Genomic DNA, 16,820 nt, shown 5'->3' with positions numbered 1-16,820 from the left:
TGCCCACTGAGGGTCTTTGCATATACTTATAACCAGCATTTCCCATTAGTTACAGAACTGAATCTCCTCACTATGGATGAGTTGTAATATTTTAACAGCAAAACCACACAAGTAGTCTTGAGCCACAAGTTTGTCTCAAGCTGTAATGTTTCAGCTGAACAATGACAGAAGAAAGACGGAAGCACACTCATGAAACAGAATTTACTTTAATTCTGCAGTGTTAACAGCATGTTCCTTATCTCACAGCTGATTTCCACTATTCCTCATCCCTTCTGTGTAAATGTTAATTAAAAAAAAAACAAAAAAACAAAAAACGGTGAAACAGTGAAAATGACTTAAAAATAATCTCAAACCTATGCACAAATTACCTCTATTTGATTTTTAAGTATATATACAGGTTCTATATAGCATACCGAGACAGACAGATATTCTGTCCACTTCTGCTCAGGAAATTAATATTATTAATAGTGGTCTAACTAGAAACTGTATTGCCCTCTTCAGGACCAAATTCACCAGTAACATTTGTTACTGTTCTCAGAATATTACAGCACTTAGGATCTCTCCTCCTCTCCCACCTTCCAAAAAACTGAGCATCAGGACAGGTGCAGAATGACAATATAAACTTTCCCTATTCATCATATAAGTGTCAATACTACACAAAATGTTTATTTTTACCCTGCCATCTCCTTTGACTGTGCCCAGATGCAGGAAGAATTTAAATGTATCTGTTAGAGGATGAACTCTCTCAAACGAACATGTGCAGGAGATTCCCTTCCCAAAGTGTGGCAGCTGGCTCATTATCAAATGCAAGCTGAAACATCTGGGTGCCAGATATGGCCATTTATTTGTTTTGCACTGCTGAGTTATCTAAAGAATATGCTGTGAAGCTATTTACTTTAGCTTGAGAGGGTAATCCTACAGATGTAGAAATCTCACAGTATTTTAGAGAAGTGTGTAATTTTGGGGGGGATTATTGTTGTTTTCTCTACAATTGTCTACTTTTTTGCATGCCTCTCTATGCATATGACAATTCTTCACAGAAGTAATTTGGGGATAGTTTTTCTATACCTATAACTGACATTTAAGATAGAGTAACAATGCATGGACAGTAAATTCATTTGTTTATGGCTTTTCAAGAAATACAGTCAGAACAACTCGAAACAAAATTATATGCCCTATTTTTCATTTAAATTTTCTTTTCCTGCAAGTTTATTCATTCTCTTTTGCAAGCTGACAAAGACAATTAACTTTTCTCTTCTTCATCTTTCAAATACTGAATTATGCAATGGAAAGTGGCTTGAAAAAAATGAATGAGTGTTTAATTTTTATTTTTCTCAGAAGTAACTCTTTGCAACTCTACTTTCTAAAACAAACAAACAAAAAAAAAGCCTTTGACCTTCAGCATCAAATGCATGAAATGATCATACTCTTTTTTGGTTAAATGTTTTCATGAGCTATTTAGCTTATTATGATCTTTTTGGTCATTGACTACAGCAGCCCTTAAAGTCTGCTGAAAGGCAGGACTCCACACATTTTTAAATTAAGCAAAAAATAGGGAAAAAACATACACTAGATATATGCATAACTACTTTTTTTTTTTTTTTAAGTAGTTATGCAAGCATAACTACTTTTGTCCTCATTATAGTATGCATTTCTAGTAGGCCCTTCTATAATACAGATGCTTTCCCCGAGTCTGGTGAACTATTTCTTTTTCTTGGGTTTTCTTTTTTTTTTTTTTTTTTTTTTTTTTTTCCCAAATACAATGTACACACAGATCTTGATTAGAGTCACTCATACTGTTTTGAAATGTATTAAAAAAAAAAAAAAAAAAAAAAGTTCCCCTAAAAAAAAACCCACAGTATTCCCAAATTCCTCTTGTATCACCTAGCTGCTTCCAAAAGCAAGTGACAGCATATCCTATTGCTGCCTTGAGCAACACATGTGGTGACAGGCTAGTCATTTGCTACCTCTCAGAACAGAGCAGGCGATGAGTTACAAACTTGCCTCGGTGACAGGACACTTGCTTTGCCGTCCCTCTTCTACTAACACTAATTTTCATTAAACTTGTAGGACTACATTAACACTGTCCACAAACTGCAAGCAGTGTAGTCCTGTAGACCTGCAGATGGTACTGGGGATGAAGTATTCACGCTACACATATTTCAGTGAGTTTTACTTTAAACTAGCTCATCTGATACTGTGGACTTTAAAGACTGCTATAGGTGAAGACTGCTGGTGTGCTCCCTGAACAGAAAGTCCAGTTTAATTTAATTCCAAAGAATATTTGTGCACTCAGACTGCACACAGCTAAGGGGAAAACTGGTAGATTTGCTTCAACAGTACACTGCTAATTCAAACGAAAATACTAGTGTATACACATTCAAATATTTTGAACACTTCTCTCTCAAATTTGGGATAAATTGGTCAAAGGGTTTCAAAGGCTGTAGAAGTACAGCAACCAACTGAGATAGAAATAGATATGCTGCAGTCACATATGCCTTATTTTAGTAGAACATCACGGCATAGAAAATAAAAAGTACCTCTGCAGAAACTTAATAATACTACCCATTTTTTATATTACAGCTGCTATCCTATCCTATGCTGTTATAATTCCTGCCAGTAAATTATTCACATCTTCAATAATAACAGTTTTTTTTCCCATCTCATTCTGATATCTTTCACACAATACTGGCAGGCACAAAGTTGTTCCTTCTTCTTTCTCTCCACCCCAAGAGCCATCTGTAAATCCTTGTGCTTTTAAAGTGTTAGATGCTCAAAGGCTCTTCTGAAATTAATAATAATCAATGCCAGCAGCATCTCAACACCCTACCCAGCATTTGCATGTGATGGAGGGAAAACAATAGCAAAAAGGAGACATCAACTTGAATTCTTCCAGCAGTTGTTTTAAATGGTGAATATTTTCCTTCTTTTAATGTGAAAAAGAAATAAACAATATCCTTAAACAATATCTTTTTAAATCCAGAACATAAGCAGAATCTGAATTACCCCAGGGTTCTGAAAAATCTTTATTTCTCTACAGTTGCATTGGCAAACTCAGATAATTTCTACCAGTAATGGAATTTATACACTGAGTAGCCCCATGCTTTGAAAAATGCCATCCAGTAATCATCTTCTTGTTACATGGTAGCTGCATCAGTTTTGGATGTGCATTTCATACTGTTAGCAAAGAAGAATTTAAATATTCAACAAATAACAACTGCATGTTTGAAACCCTAAAGACTTACATACAAGACCTCTGATTAATTTTTGTCAGTGTGGAACTTGCTTTGGCAAAAGGAAGGAACCATAGGGGAGGAAAAGGAATATGAAAACATTTTGAGAAAACACTGTTTTCTCAAAAGTGATTGGTGAGCTGAAAAGGTACAGGAGTTGTACCAAAGTTTGTTTCTGATTATTTAGATGAAGCTTTTACATATCTTGGAATATACTGGAAGAATAATTCTTAAGATATCATAAAGAGAATCATACTTAAAGCCAATGCTGTAAGAAATTCTCTAAGTGGTCCTATGAGAAAATAACCGTGTATATATGGTACATAATAATAGTTCTGAAACACTTACCTTGTTGAATATCCTTCATCTCCAGGTGTAAACTGGATATTAAAATTCCTACAGTTTGAGATCGTTTTCCATCCAACAATTTGATAATCTAGAAAGATAATTCAATAATGAGATCAACATGAGATCAAATGAACATTCTGCAAAGTCTTCATTCACATAAATGACAGAAACTAATCTGTGAGTTGAACTCAATGTTTCTACAAACATTTTTATTAAACAAAGGAAGTAGTAGGGTCTTTATACTGATGCTCTGCATCTTAATGGCTGATAATGATGAATGGCTGAATGGCTGATAAACTTGAATTCTGACCACTGGTAAACACCACCAGCTCTTATTTGCAGGATGCTATTAAGAGGTAAAACGAAAAACACACCAAATCTTTATTCTGTTACATATTTTTTATGTCTTCCCCTTAAGATGATCAGGGCAAAACTCCGTGAGATACTCTGAGTACAACATAAATTCCTTAGTTTGTCTGAGAGTTGATCTTTCAGTGTGAACACATGTAACTCTTTTTGACAGAGGTTCACTTCTTGACCAATTGGAGAAATTTCTTGTGTACTTCCAACACTCTCTGGAACAGCAGGGGTTATTAAAATGATTCCTTTCACTTTTGCCTGATTCTGCTTCTTCCGTGCAAACGGAATTGAGGATTTTGTTCATATTTTGGGTAACAGATTCTTGCTAGTATAATACACCAATTTTTAAATTGTAATTTTTCACATGTCTGGTGCAGGGAAGAGACAGAAATAGAGAGGGAAACATTGAAGAAGTTATGCTGATTAACCTGTCAATTTAAATTAATTGAACTTATGTTTATCAATCCATAAATAAAGTAACATAAGGTAAACTACCAGAATTTTAGAATGTAGTTCAGATGTTAGAAGAGAGAGATTCAATATGTGAAACTTGTATTGAGAACCAAACTTCCCACAATGTCTGGACTGTTCGTATTTGCAATTTTGATTTACATCATAAGGGGATATATGACAGCAGCACATCACAGAATGCAACACAGATGCAAAGTTTTTCAAAATACAAAAAAAAAAAGTTAAGATCTAAGTAGTTGGCTTAAATTATAGTGCTGAACAAATATTATAAACAACAATAAATCACATGTAAAATTAAAACTAAGCTTTTTTTTCTAGATTTATACATCTAAATATAATTTTAATATTTGAATTATATTAATATTTGTATATTTAATAATATACATATTCAAAACTATAAGCTGTTGTTTTCCCTGGAATATTCTTATAGATGCTCACATTACAGATATTTAAATGAAAAACTTATACCAACTTATAAAAATATTTCTTGCTTGTGTTTAGGAATATTTAATTGTGCAACTACACAGTAATTCACCGATGTAAAAGTGGAGTTGTAGTTGAAAAATACAGGCAAAAGAGAAGCAATAGTGACATTTTCACCTGAAAAACTGCAGTTAGTTACTACTACTTGTAGAGTGCTGAAATTGGACAATACATGAACAAGTACAAGTACATGCCACCTTCAACAAGATCAGCAAATATATGACAATAAAGATCTGACTTTATGTCCCTGTCATACATACTCAAAATTAAATAAATTTATGTTAGAGTAGATGTTGCTATTTTCTGCCAAAACTGGGAATAAAATCTATCCTGAGAGTTTTTTTCAATTTACAGGTATAGTAACTATATGGTAGGAAATTTACAGGTATAAGTAGAGTACCTTGACTTAGGAAAGGAATACTATTTAAACTTTATTTAAAATATTTTCTTCAAATAATAAAGAATTAAGGCTCTTAACCTCCTGTGTACACAACCAGACAAGATGATTTGGCTAAAATTTACCAGAAATTAATACTCCCTAGGCATCACATCCGGTTATCAGTGTTTTTTTTTCAGAGCAAACTGCTCAGTTCAGTATGGTCATTTCTGAAGCTCTACATGAATTTGCTGAACTCCCCAGCACATTAACTTCTTACAGGGATAATTACAGGCTTGAGTAATATGCAATTTGTATAACATTCGCTGACCTTCAGGTTGGCCTTGTTCAGGGGCAAATTCATAGGTTGTCATAAACCCCATTAGACATGCCTAGTTTGAGGCAAAACCTTTCCAGACTATAGCTGTTAATACAACATTTCAAAATATTCTACTACTTTTACATGCTAAAACATCCTCTAAATATGATCAAACTAGCTTCCATTCCTAAGTAAGGCTTTCACCTTAAAAGGCTAGAAAAATATATTTAAAGAATAGCTTGTATGATTTTAAAAGCTAGAACAGAGATTCATGTTTTAAAATACCTGACCAACTGTATGTTAACATGCATTTTAGACAAATGTACACATGGTCACAATTACCAGACATCAAACTAGACTCAGATTACCTGAAATGGTTTCAGTGAAGTGAAATCTATAATTGAAGGCTAATATTTTATTCATTATAGAGCAAAAATGGGACAATAAGACAACAGAATAGCTCAAATTGGTCATAAAACTATTCTAGAACACAGTAGTAATACGGAAGAATTACATAGGACTTTTGTTACAGGTTTTAAAACCAATGTGCAACTTGAAAGATTTTACAACAAAAATATAAGATCAGGGCTAAAACAGAGAACATGTTTTCCAAGATACTCATTTTGCTCCCAAATAATGCTTATTTTGGGGAAATCACTGACAGAGAATTAAATGTGTGTATGAACGTAAAAGGAGATACAAAAACGGAAAGGAGATACAAAAAATTTTCTAGCTCATAAAAACTGTAAGGGAAATAAAATGGAAGTTTGTAAAGACTGCATTGAACTATTTAGTCTATGCTTTTAAAAGACAAATCACTGATCACCTCTCAGCATATTGGGACTTGCTTTTTGCTGGCAGTGACAGGTAAGAACCTAAAATCCAGCTGACGCCAGTTGATGTTGCTATGCCAGCTGGCAGGGTTTGCCAGCTGCCTGCTGCTCCTCCAGACTATGAATGTGTCATTGTAATGGATGCAGCATCTACTGGCTCAGTAACAAAGCAGTGATTGCTAATGCTAATGTATTTAATTCACTGATCCATAACATTATTTGCTCGACATGCTGTTCTCTGTTATTTTAACGTTATTTCATTTATTTGCTGTAAACAAGTGCCTCTTTTATATCTTTCAAATATTTATCATATAACTTAAAAGAAGAGACATACTGAAGCTCAAATACATTCATAAATTCTTCTGTCATTGCCATTAAAAGGTGTTTCTCTAATGTAGCCAGAAATGTATTTCATTAAATATTGCATGTCAGACTTCACTGTTTTGTCTAACTGCAATGTCTACATTCTGTCCAGGACACTTATTGGTGCTGAAATCTGAACAGATTCAGTTTACTTTAGTGATTAAAAGCTAAATCCTTCCTCCTGCTGGTGCATGGATTCTTTCCATTATATTTAAATTTATTGAGAGAAACTATAAGCTAAAAGGCTGTCCTGTATATCAGAGTATTTCCCTACATTCCCACTCATTAACTTTTATAGTGAAGTCAACAACCTGGACCCATAAGTAGTCTGCTGAAACCCTGTTGAAACAGAAGAGGAATATCCTGCTCAAGAAGCAAGAAGCATGCCCCGCAGGCCATTCTACATAAACACCCCAAGACTACCAATGAAATTTTGGAAGCTTAATGCTATACATTATCTCTTCTATACCTTCTCAAAGGAGAATGAGATTCAACCATTTTTTATTTACTTAACCTGGATGAACGGTTTTATATTTTATCCATGTTATTAATATTTTAGGAGACATGTATTTCTAACTGCAATTCTATTGGATGAAGAAAAAACTATTTTTTAGCTTTCCTTTCTAAAGGACAAGCAAGTGGCAACATTTCCAGATAAAATAAGAGGTAAGAAATCTAGTAGATCTGATAGTAATTTCTATCAAAATCACATGGATAAAACAAAGCCACAAAATACATATTTACCCTTTATGGATACCTTCCCCATCCTACTTGACTGCAGAGTTTTGTGGCAAATAAGGAAATGCTGTATTCATTCTTCTCAGCACAGCACAAAAAAATAAAAGAAAGTGAGAGTGCCTCGGAAGAGCACGCACTAGCATTTTACTACTTTTACTCAAGTTTGAACACTGTTTATTATCTTATGCAGACAGCTGAAGACAGTCATTGTGTTTCAACCCTGCAAAGCTTCCAACATTTTCTGCAGTATCTGCTCTTCTTGCAGAAACACAAAATTCATTAATCGTAATTCCTCATTTAGTTAGATGGACAAAAAACTTGCTGACAGACATATCCCTTTCAGTTAAAAAAATTCAATTCACTCAAAATATTGACACTCTTCTTAAATGAGAACACATGTTAATAATTATGTGAAGTCTGTTAGAGATAATAGACAACAGAGAAGCCATTATCTTTAATGTCCTCCTGCGTCTTTGAAATGATAATCATTGAACTAAAGGGCCAAAAATGATTGATGGACTTTCATTTGGAGCATACACCTGACACAAATTACATTTACTTTTTTTGTTTTGTTTTGTTTTGGCAAGAAGACGTCAGAGTAGCATCGCAAACATCCAACTATCCTGTTTCTTGAAAAAAGCATAGGAGGATAAGTTAGTCACAAGTCCTCAAATATACTGGAAAAAGAACGTCACTTCAGTAATGGAGCTACAGAATGCACATGGAATAAATCACAGAGAAGGAATGCTCTTTTCTAAATTACCTTTTTTTTTTTTTCTTTCTTTTTTTTTTTTTTTCCCCCCAGGCTTACAGGGCATCATAGCTTAATACATAATGGATCTTGCTTTTTATTTTATTTGCAATTATATTTCCTAATTCCCCTTTTCTTCTGTTTGGTACTACAAGAACAGATTTTGATTCTGCAAATCTGACGGGAAAGGGAAGCCCTATGGCTTGAAAACAATTACATGTGCCTACCAGCTTAAAAATCTGCATGGACATGTACAGACAAGAAATATTACCAGTTTAGAATGAATGGAAACAAAATTATTTGCATTTAAAACTTCAGTGCTTCATCTGACATGAAAATGTCTATAGAAGATTTTCACAGTCTGGGAAAGACACTTCAAATTATACTCAAATCTGTTGAAAGCTGAGTTCTTTCGAAAAGGACAGATGATTATTCTCAGCAAAATAGGTTAGAGTTTTTATATATTGATTGTTTTCTGTTCTCATTATTTTCATAAACAGCTACGGACCTTAATGGTAGAGTATTTAATCTATAGTTGAACATTATAGTTGAAAATTTATGTTTGAGGTCCATTTACAATTTCATTTGTAGAACTTCAAATGTTTTCTTAAATAAATAATACATTCGTAGACAAATGCTTTAATGGCATTCTTACTGGATAATACAATAGGTACGGAAATCATATATTCAGAAAACTACAACTGAAACATAAGCTTAAGAAAATACAGAGACGATAATGAAAACAGTCCAGTTTAATACTGGCACAGTGATACTTTAAAAATTGGGTCACAAAATAGAAGTCACGTTCAACATGTATTAAGAGCCCAAATGTCTGATGAAATAGGACAATCATCCATGCAGGCTGGGTGGAGAATGGATTGAAAGCAGCTCTGAGAAGAAGGAAGGATCTAGGGGTGTTTGTTGACAAGAAGCTCAACATAAGCCAGCAATGTGCTCTTGCAGCCCAGAGAGTCAACCGTATTTGGGCTGCACCAAAACAAGCATGGCCAGCAGGCTGCAGTTGACTCTCTCCCTCTGCTCTGCTCTTGTGAAACCCCACCTGAAGCAATGTGTTCAGCTTTGGGGCTTGTATATTGTTCTTTTTTTCCCCAACACAAGAAGGACACAGAAGTATTAGAACAAGTCCAGAGGAGGGCCACAAAGATGATGAAGGGGCTGGAGCATCTCTCCTATGAAGAGAGGCTGAGGGAATTGGTGTTGTTCAGCCTGGAGAAGAGAAGGAAAATGGGAGACCTTATAGAGGCCTTCCAGTACCTAAAGAGGGCTGCAAGAAAGCTGGGGAGGGACTCTTTGTCAGGGGGTGCAGTGATAGGACAAGGGGGAATGGATTTAAACTAAAAGGGGGTAGACTTAGATTAGATATTTGGAAGAAATTCTTTACTCAGAGGGTGGTGAGGCACTGGAGCAGGTTGCCCAGAGAAGCTGTGGATGCCCCATCCCTGGAGGTGTTCAAGGCTGGATGGGGTTTTGGGCAACCTGGTCCAGTGGGAGGTGTCCTGCACATGGCAGGGGGGTGGAACTTGGAGGTCCCTAACAGTCCTTCCAACCCAAACCATTCTGTGATTCTATGAAATCAAGACCTGAATTGAAGTTACATACCAAAATAACCATGTGGATCTAGCCCTTTTTCTTCTTGATTTCCAACAAGCAGTAACTTTTAAGTCATTTTGACAGCAAGGCCCAACTAGATGCATAAGAAAAATCTTAGCTACAGACCACAGTACCTTGCACGTTGTAAATATATTTAGGTCCTACGTATATTGCCAAGTTGCATCATACTACTAACATAAATATTTAAATTAAGCTAATTTGATTAACCAAAATCAGAGAGAAATTGATTTGATTCATATGCCGGTGCTAACAAACTCCACTTCTTTATTTTTGTCTAGTAACTTTGACTTTGCCTGCTGCATATTCAACCACTTCAGAACTAATCTAGAAAATAAATACCACTCATACATTATTCATCCATCTAGAGTCTCTGGGAAAGTCAGGATTCAACTATTGCCTCTTTTCCATTTCATAAATATCATATCCAAGAAATCACTGCATTGTATTATCTTGTATAAGACTAAAATGTCTCTAGTCTTACATTTCAAAAGCATCATTGTAAGAAAATAATTGCATTTATTAATCCTTAAAGATATTGCACAGTATTTTGCTCTAACATAGGGACATAACTAATACATGACATAAATTCTCCCCATCCAGAAAAGCCAGGCTCTACTCTTAAGAAACAATACCTAGAAGACTAAAATATTTATTGAGCTGGAAAAAAAAAAAAAAAAAGTTCTTCCAAATCTGCTGAATTTTCCAGAGAAGTACATGAGCTGCCAAATACCCTAAAGAACTTCTGAAGCCCAGAGAAGCATGACCATAACAAACATTAAGAATATGTACGTGTACCAGAAGGTACATCTGACCTTCATTTATATGACCTTCATCTAAATTAACATTTAAACAATATTGTTTTCACATTTTATCACTGTCAAATAAATATAATGTATATGCCTAAAAAATAAACCAAATCTCCCTCCATGTAGTCTTTTAAGACACTATCTTGCCATTGCTGTTGGACGGTTGTTAACTTCCCTTCCTTTTTTTTCCCACATAGTTGTTAGAATACCTTATTTTTTAATTAGGTCACTGCTAGTTATAGTAATTACATTCTTAATTGACAGCCTCAAGAAAGTACCGTAACTGACTTAGACAGCCAATTTCTGGCAGGCATGAAAGCAATGAATTTGGGAGTCACAGAAGCACTTCCACTCAAAAAAAGTACTGCCAGCTGTCTTCAACCGTAGGATTATGGACAGAAACTGGATTTTATGACTTTAAATTGAGCATCACGATGTTGGAAAGGCACTCAAAACGTCATCCAAAGCATTTCTGTACTTCAATACAGTATCAACTATATGTGTATAATTCTAAACAAATTTTCTTAATGATCTATCTCCCAATACAGAAACACATTTTCCCCAGCCAAAAGTGCTCTGCATTCCTTTAGTATCCTTACTCTTAAAAAGCTTTTCATAATTTTTCTTTGCAGCAGCTGTATGCACTTGCTGATACTTACTGTGTGTCCCATATCAACCTCCTCTTTTCTAGACTAAACAATCATAATCATTGAATTTTTCTCAGAGACTACTTTTACACTTCTGATCATTCCCACTTTTCTTGACTCTTCACAGTTAGTAAACATTTTTAATGAAGGCCTGGAGTGCCTAAATCTAGACACAGTTCTTAACTGAGACATGGCTAAGTAGATTTTCTTGCAAGCAACACTTCTGTTTATATATCAGTCTTGTTTTCCCTTTCTGTAGTACTGTGATTTGAAAATTCATGCTTCTCATGCTCCATTACAATTCCTGGATCCTTTCTGCTAAACTGTCACCTAGACAGTCAGTTGTACCCCATCTTATTTTTAAGTAGGTAGATTAACCTTGACTGTACAGACTTGTGCTTATCCCTATTTCTCAGATCATACCACTGAAACATAAAAACTTTCTAAAGGGTCTAATCCAAAACATACACAGACTTTTGCAACTATGAGAGTTGTAACTACGAGAGCTGCAGAGTTTATATTCCATTATCCAGGTCACAAGTAAAAATATGGAGATGACCAGACCCAGCATTGATCGCCACTGAATCCTCAATGTATTCTCCTATTTTGACAGCAAGGATATGTATGTGTATAAAATATATTATGTATTATAAATATTATAAATTTTACATTGTATTTTATATACATGTATGGTTACACATGTAATTATATGCATGAATAAAATATATACTGACTATATATTTTATTATATATGTATATATACTATATTAGTAAATATATGAGTATACTTTCCAAATAGCATTGGACATCATCAGTTCCATTTATGTAGGACAAGATTTAGATATTTCTGGCTGAAAAAGGCAGATATGTACAACCATAAGCAATAAAAGTGTAGTTGACAGTGAATGGTTTGATCAGGATTGTCCTACGGTTTCTATTATGTGGACAAATAGGTAAGAGTAGGACGAAGTGAAATTTCTATAGGTTTAAATTAAGCACTGTTTTGCACTTAAGCATTCATTTCACAGACGATGCATACAGAGTATTCTGACTGACAAAAAAATAATCTGAGAATAAGTTAAATAATATGATTTTATTTGAAACTACAAGAGAAATGTAAATAGGTAGTAAAGATTTCATAACTCAGCAAGCCACTAATTGTTAAAGTCTCCTTAGTTTTTATAAAGAAGACCCAGTTAAATAAGAAACAATTCCCCCTTGATTTGAAAGACAGATTCTTCCAATTGCATAAGAAACTTGATTGTGAAGCACTGATTTAATTCTCATTCAAGGAAAAAAGTATTAAGTAATCATGTTTTAACAAGGGATCCTGCACAGCCTATCGGCCTGTCATTTTTCTAAAAACCAAGCATGCCAAACATAGCTTGTATAAGATGGTATGAAATGGGACAAAAATTTTGGTGGGTGAGAAGAGATTTAATGTAACAACTAGGTCAACACTAAGATGTAGTATTAAATAAAATAATTTACCTATGCCAAACACAAAATGCTACTCCAGATTCTACAGATGTAGCTGTATCTTGCTTGGGAAGTCTTTTTTACAAAACATTAAATAGTAATTTACGAAAAATCATGATAAATGATAATCATGATAAAATGAATGAAATGAAAATGAATCATGATAAAATGATACAGCATCAGCTAAAAACACGTAACACATGATGAACATCATCAGATTCATCTTTCATACTGTCTGTAAAGCATTTTTAACTAGACTATACAATTCCATATACCACAACACACCATACTTAAGACCAGACAAGCACATATTTGCAGCACTGTAGCAAAGAAAAGGATTGCTGCTAAAGCTCTTCTGGATCGATGTAACTGTTAGAAAAAAGGTAAGAGAAGTTGAATCATGAGGTAAAGTATGAGAAAGGACAAATGGAGCCAGCAGAACTGATAGTTCTACATTAATCTACAAGAGCTTTCTCTTACCATCTACTTATAAACCATACTGTAATTAAACAAAATGCCTTCCTATCATCATTTCACTCACAGCCCACCAAGATTGATCCATTGGAACTAGCCCACCGACAGCTGGGATTTCAGAGATACAAAGGAAAATACAGGACTATATAAAGAACCAACTGTCTAAAAATTTTCAACTGCTACTATGAGTCATTTAGCAAAGAAAAATTTCAATTCTAAAAGCTGATTTATTTTTTTCCAATGGTTCAAATGACAGAAATTGTAATATTATTGTGCAAAAGATTTTGAAATTTTCACTGAAAAAAATATTACATGGTTTGTAACACCATCATCATAATCCCAAGAGTTTCACCAAACTAAGTAACACATATTATGTGCAACTTTTAACTTTTGGGGGATTTAAGTTTGTATTTTCAAGGAACATTTTTATTCCTATAATTCCAGTAAATACGTTCCTAGCACTAAAAATAAAAACTTGCCTTTTGAAAACAAAACTATTTAATTCAACCACTGACATAAATAAAGAATATATCTTTGTAAGAAAACTGTTTTCTCACAAGCAATGGTACTTATTATTACACCATTATTTCCTACATCGTATATAGCAACTACTATCCAATTCAATTTTGGATTAAATTAAGAGGGATCATTGAAACATTGTGCTGCTGTAATTTAGTTTACAAAATGGTAAGGAAAAAGAAAAATGCACATTCATCTTTCAGAAAACAGGGCTAATACTCTATCTGTTTTGCTGCCACAGACCTAGAGATCCAGGTATATTCCTTTAGTTGCTGATGTTTTGAAATAAATAGATAAGTATTTGTGCATGCTGTTTCTCCATTAAAGTTACACTGGTTACAAGCCACATGCACTTGAAGTGTTTATCAAGTAAAATGTAATATAAAAATATTTTTCATAGGGGTGCTTGTATCCAACTTCAATCTGATATTTAAAGGACTGTAACATTAAGTATTTCCTTTAGGGTATAATCCCAAATGCCAGCATGCTCCCACCCTCCAACTCCCCACCAGCCTCTTTTCTCATTTTTCACTTTTGGTATCACATTGGTTGTTTGAATTTCATAAGTTCTACAGCCTTATTTACATTTCTCATTAATTACTCTACTAAGTGCAATACAGGGAGCTTATGATCAAAGATGTTTTGGAAGATTCAATTTCACTGATACACTTGTAGGAAAATTCACTTTATATGTATGATAAAATTGAAAAAGATACAAAAATTGAAAAAGCACAGCTTACAAATAAAGTGCCCTCTTGTGGTTCCAAGCAGGTGAACATGATAGATTTATGATACATGCAGATTTATGATACAGTATATATTTAAGCAGGTTTATAATCTATAACAATGTTGGTTTAGGAAAACGTTAATCAATTATTGTTCAGACCAGAATTTTTCCTGCAGCAAATACTACTAATGCTATTTATTAATGCCTATGTCCTATATGCGCATTGTAACTGAGCATATGCTCTCTCTGTAACAGATCACATCTGAGGCAAATAATATCTGCTCTGATGATGACATAGTTACTACACAAACTTTTAGCCATCAAAGATATGATTGCCCTGTTTTTCCTTGACAGCTATTTAGCCATACCAGAAAAGTATTTTTTGACACTCTTTATTCAAAACAAGAAAGAGTGGTTTTCCTATCTTCCTTTATACTTTATTTTTCCAATATTTGGAAATATAAATGTATATATTAATATAAATCACATATTGGTGTTAATATAAATCTATATATTATGATATATATTATAATATTTGGAAATATTTATAATTCTCAAAATTAATCTTAATGGAAGAGATGTTTGCTAGAATAATTTAACTATAGCCTTTACTTACAAATAATTTCAAGGGCAGACACAGCCTGAAATACTGGTACTTTTATATACATATTTGAACTTCCATTCAGTTCTCCTGTACACTACTTTTTCTACCTCACTCGGACATAGAGCCTTCATTTTCACAAGGAAGAAAACTTCCACAGTAAATAACAAATTTACCTGAATTATCTAGCTAGGGTTAGCAATCTTACCTATTTTGCTTTAAAGTGGGATTTACAAACCAATCTATTATGCAGTAGTTCATCAATAAATAAAAAATTAAGTTTTTTAAAATGTAAAACACAGCAGCAACAAAAAAAAAAAAAAAAAAAAAAAAAGGAAACCAAACCAAACCAATCAACAACAAAGCTAATACAAAGAAACAATAAATACCTTTTTGGCCTTGTTTTTTTTTTCATAAGTCTCTGATAATGGTTTTCTTTTTTCCTGAGTGGTGTCTTTGGAGAACAAATATTCAAACTCAGTAGTATCAAGTATATCAGGTTCTTCTAGTGATTCCCATAATGTTGGTATAGCAGTTTTCCTATAAAGGGAAAGATAATAATAAAAATTCCACTAAATATCTATTAAAAAACATATCTTTAATAGAATTAAAACTCAAAACAAACACAGCTAGTCTACAAATAGCATTCCTTCTCTATACCTTTCTTTTGCAAGAGTCAAAATATTTTGCACAAGGCTGTGAAAGTAAGTGTAGCTAAGTGTAGCTACTTAGTAGACTACCTGTATGTATTGTGCAGTTTTTTTTGTAAAGCAACCAAATACTGCAACTGCAGCTTGTGCAAATACATCTCTAGAGATTTCTGCCACTTCAACTAGGATTAAGAGTATTTCAACAACAGCTTTTTTGAGTAATTCCAAGTAATCTGCTTAGACCTACAAAAATAAACAATATCAACAAATAGTGACTACACTTTATTCAAGCACGTTTTAAGAACATTTGTAGAGAACTTGGTTCACTTGATGTTAGCCGGAGATGCTTTATCCTCATAGTTATCATCGTTGCAGGTTTAAGAAACTATAACAGTTACGTGGCTTATACTTTCACAGACTGAACATTGCTGCATTCAACCAACTTGCAATTTTACGTGGAGATTATCATTCCTTTTTTCTTCTTAGCTTTCAAAGCAGATGCAGTGTAGGTAACCATCACCATTTACACTTGGAACCTATTAACGCAATCCTCTTGTTTTATCTGAATTTAGGAAAAATACTTAGTGGTGCTGCAAACTGAGTACTTGAATGACTTTCTGAGTATTCTGAATGACTCAAAATTTCAATATTTTTTGAAAGTATGTGTGACAAAACTAACTTCAAACTACTCTTGTCATACGCTTATCAGTGAAAGGTGGGCCCACTTCTTCCAGCAGATGTCACTAAAAGGCAATGAAATATTTTGCAATAATATATATACATATAGATATATGTATATAGAGATATGAAAACCCTATGAGCTACAAATGGCTGATATCACCAAACATACATTTATTAGATGTAATATACAACAAATGTAATACCTACCAACATAAGTGGGAAGAGAAATTCAAGTCATATAAATACTTCTTCTCAAATTTAGGATTGTTTTTACTTAATATGCAAACACATATTTATTACAGTGAATGTTTAAGGAACTCTAATTTAAG

The 16,820-nt window shown here is 33.7% G+C and overlaps 1 protein-coding gene across 1 annotated transcript in view; it reads right to left on the bottom strand.

Moving 5' to 3' along the window:
• The window catches only part of LOC309878616 (formin-like), a gene marked incomplete at its 5' end in the record, with an annotated part of 183,966 nt that overhangs the window by 77,154 nt on the left and 89,992 nt on the right, over positions 1-16,820 (bottom strand). Inside the window, 2 exons of the mRNA XM_082761365.1 lie at positions 3,582-3,669; positions 15,550-15,700. Coding sequence (XP_082617491.1) covers positions 3,582-3,669; positions 15,550-15,700 — 239 coding nt within the window. The remainder of the gene's footprint in view (positions 1-3,581; positions 3,670-15,549; positions 15,701-16,820) is intronic.

The sequence above is a fragment of the Aythya marila genome, assembly GCF_965140915.1.
Source record: "Aythya marila genome assembly, chromosome: 5".
In the NCBI taxonomy this organism is placed as follows: Eukaryota; Metazoa; Chordata; class Aves; order Anseriformes; family Anatidae; genus Aythya; species Aythya marila.
The sequence above is the reverse complement of the archived record's forward strand: the minus strand, read 5'-3'. Positions and strand labels throughout refer to the sequence as shown.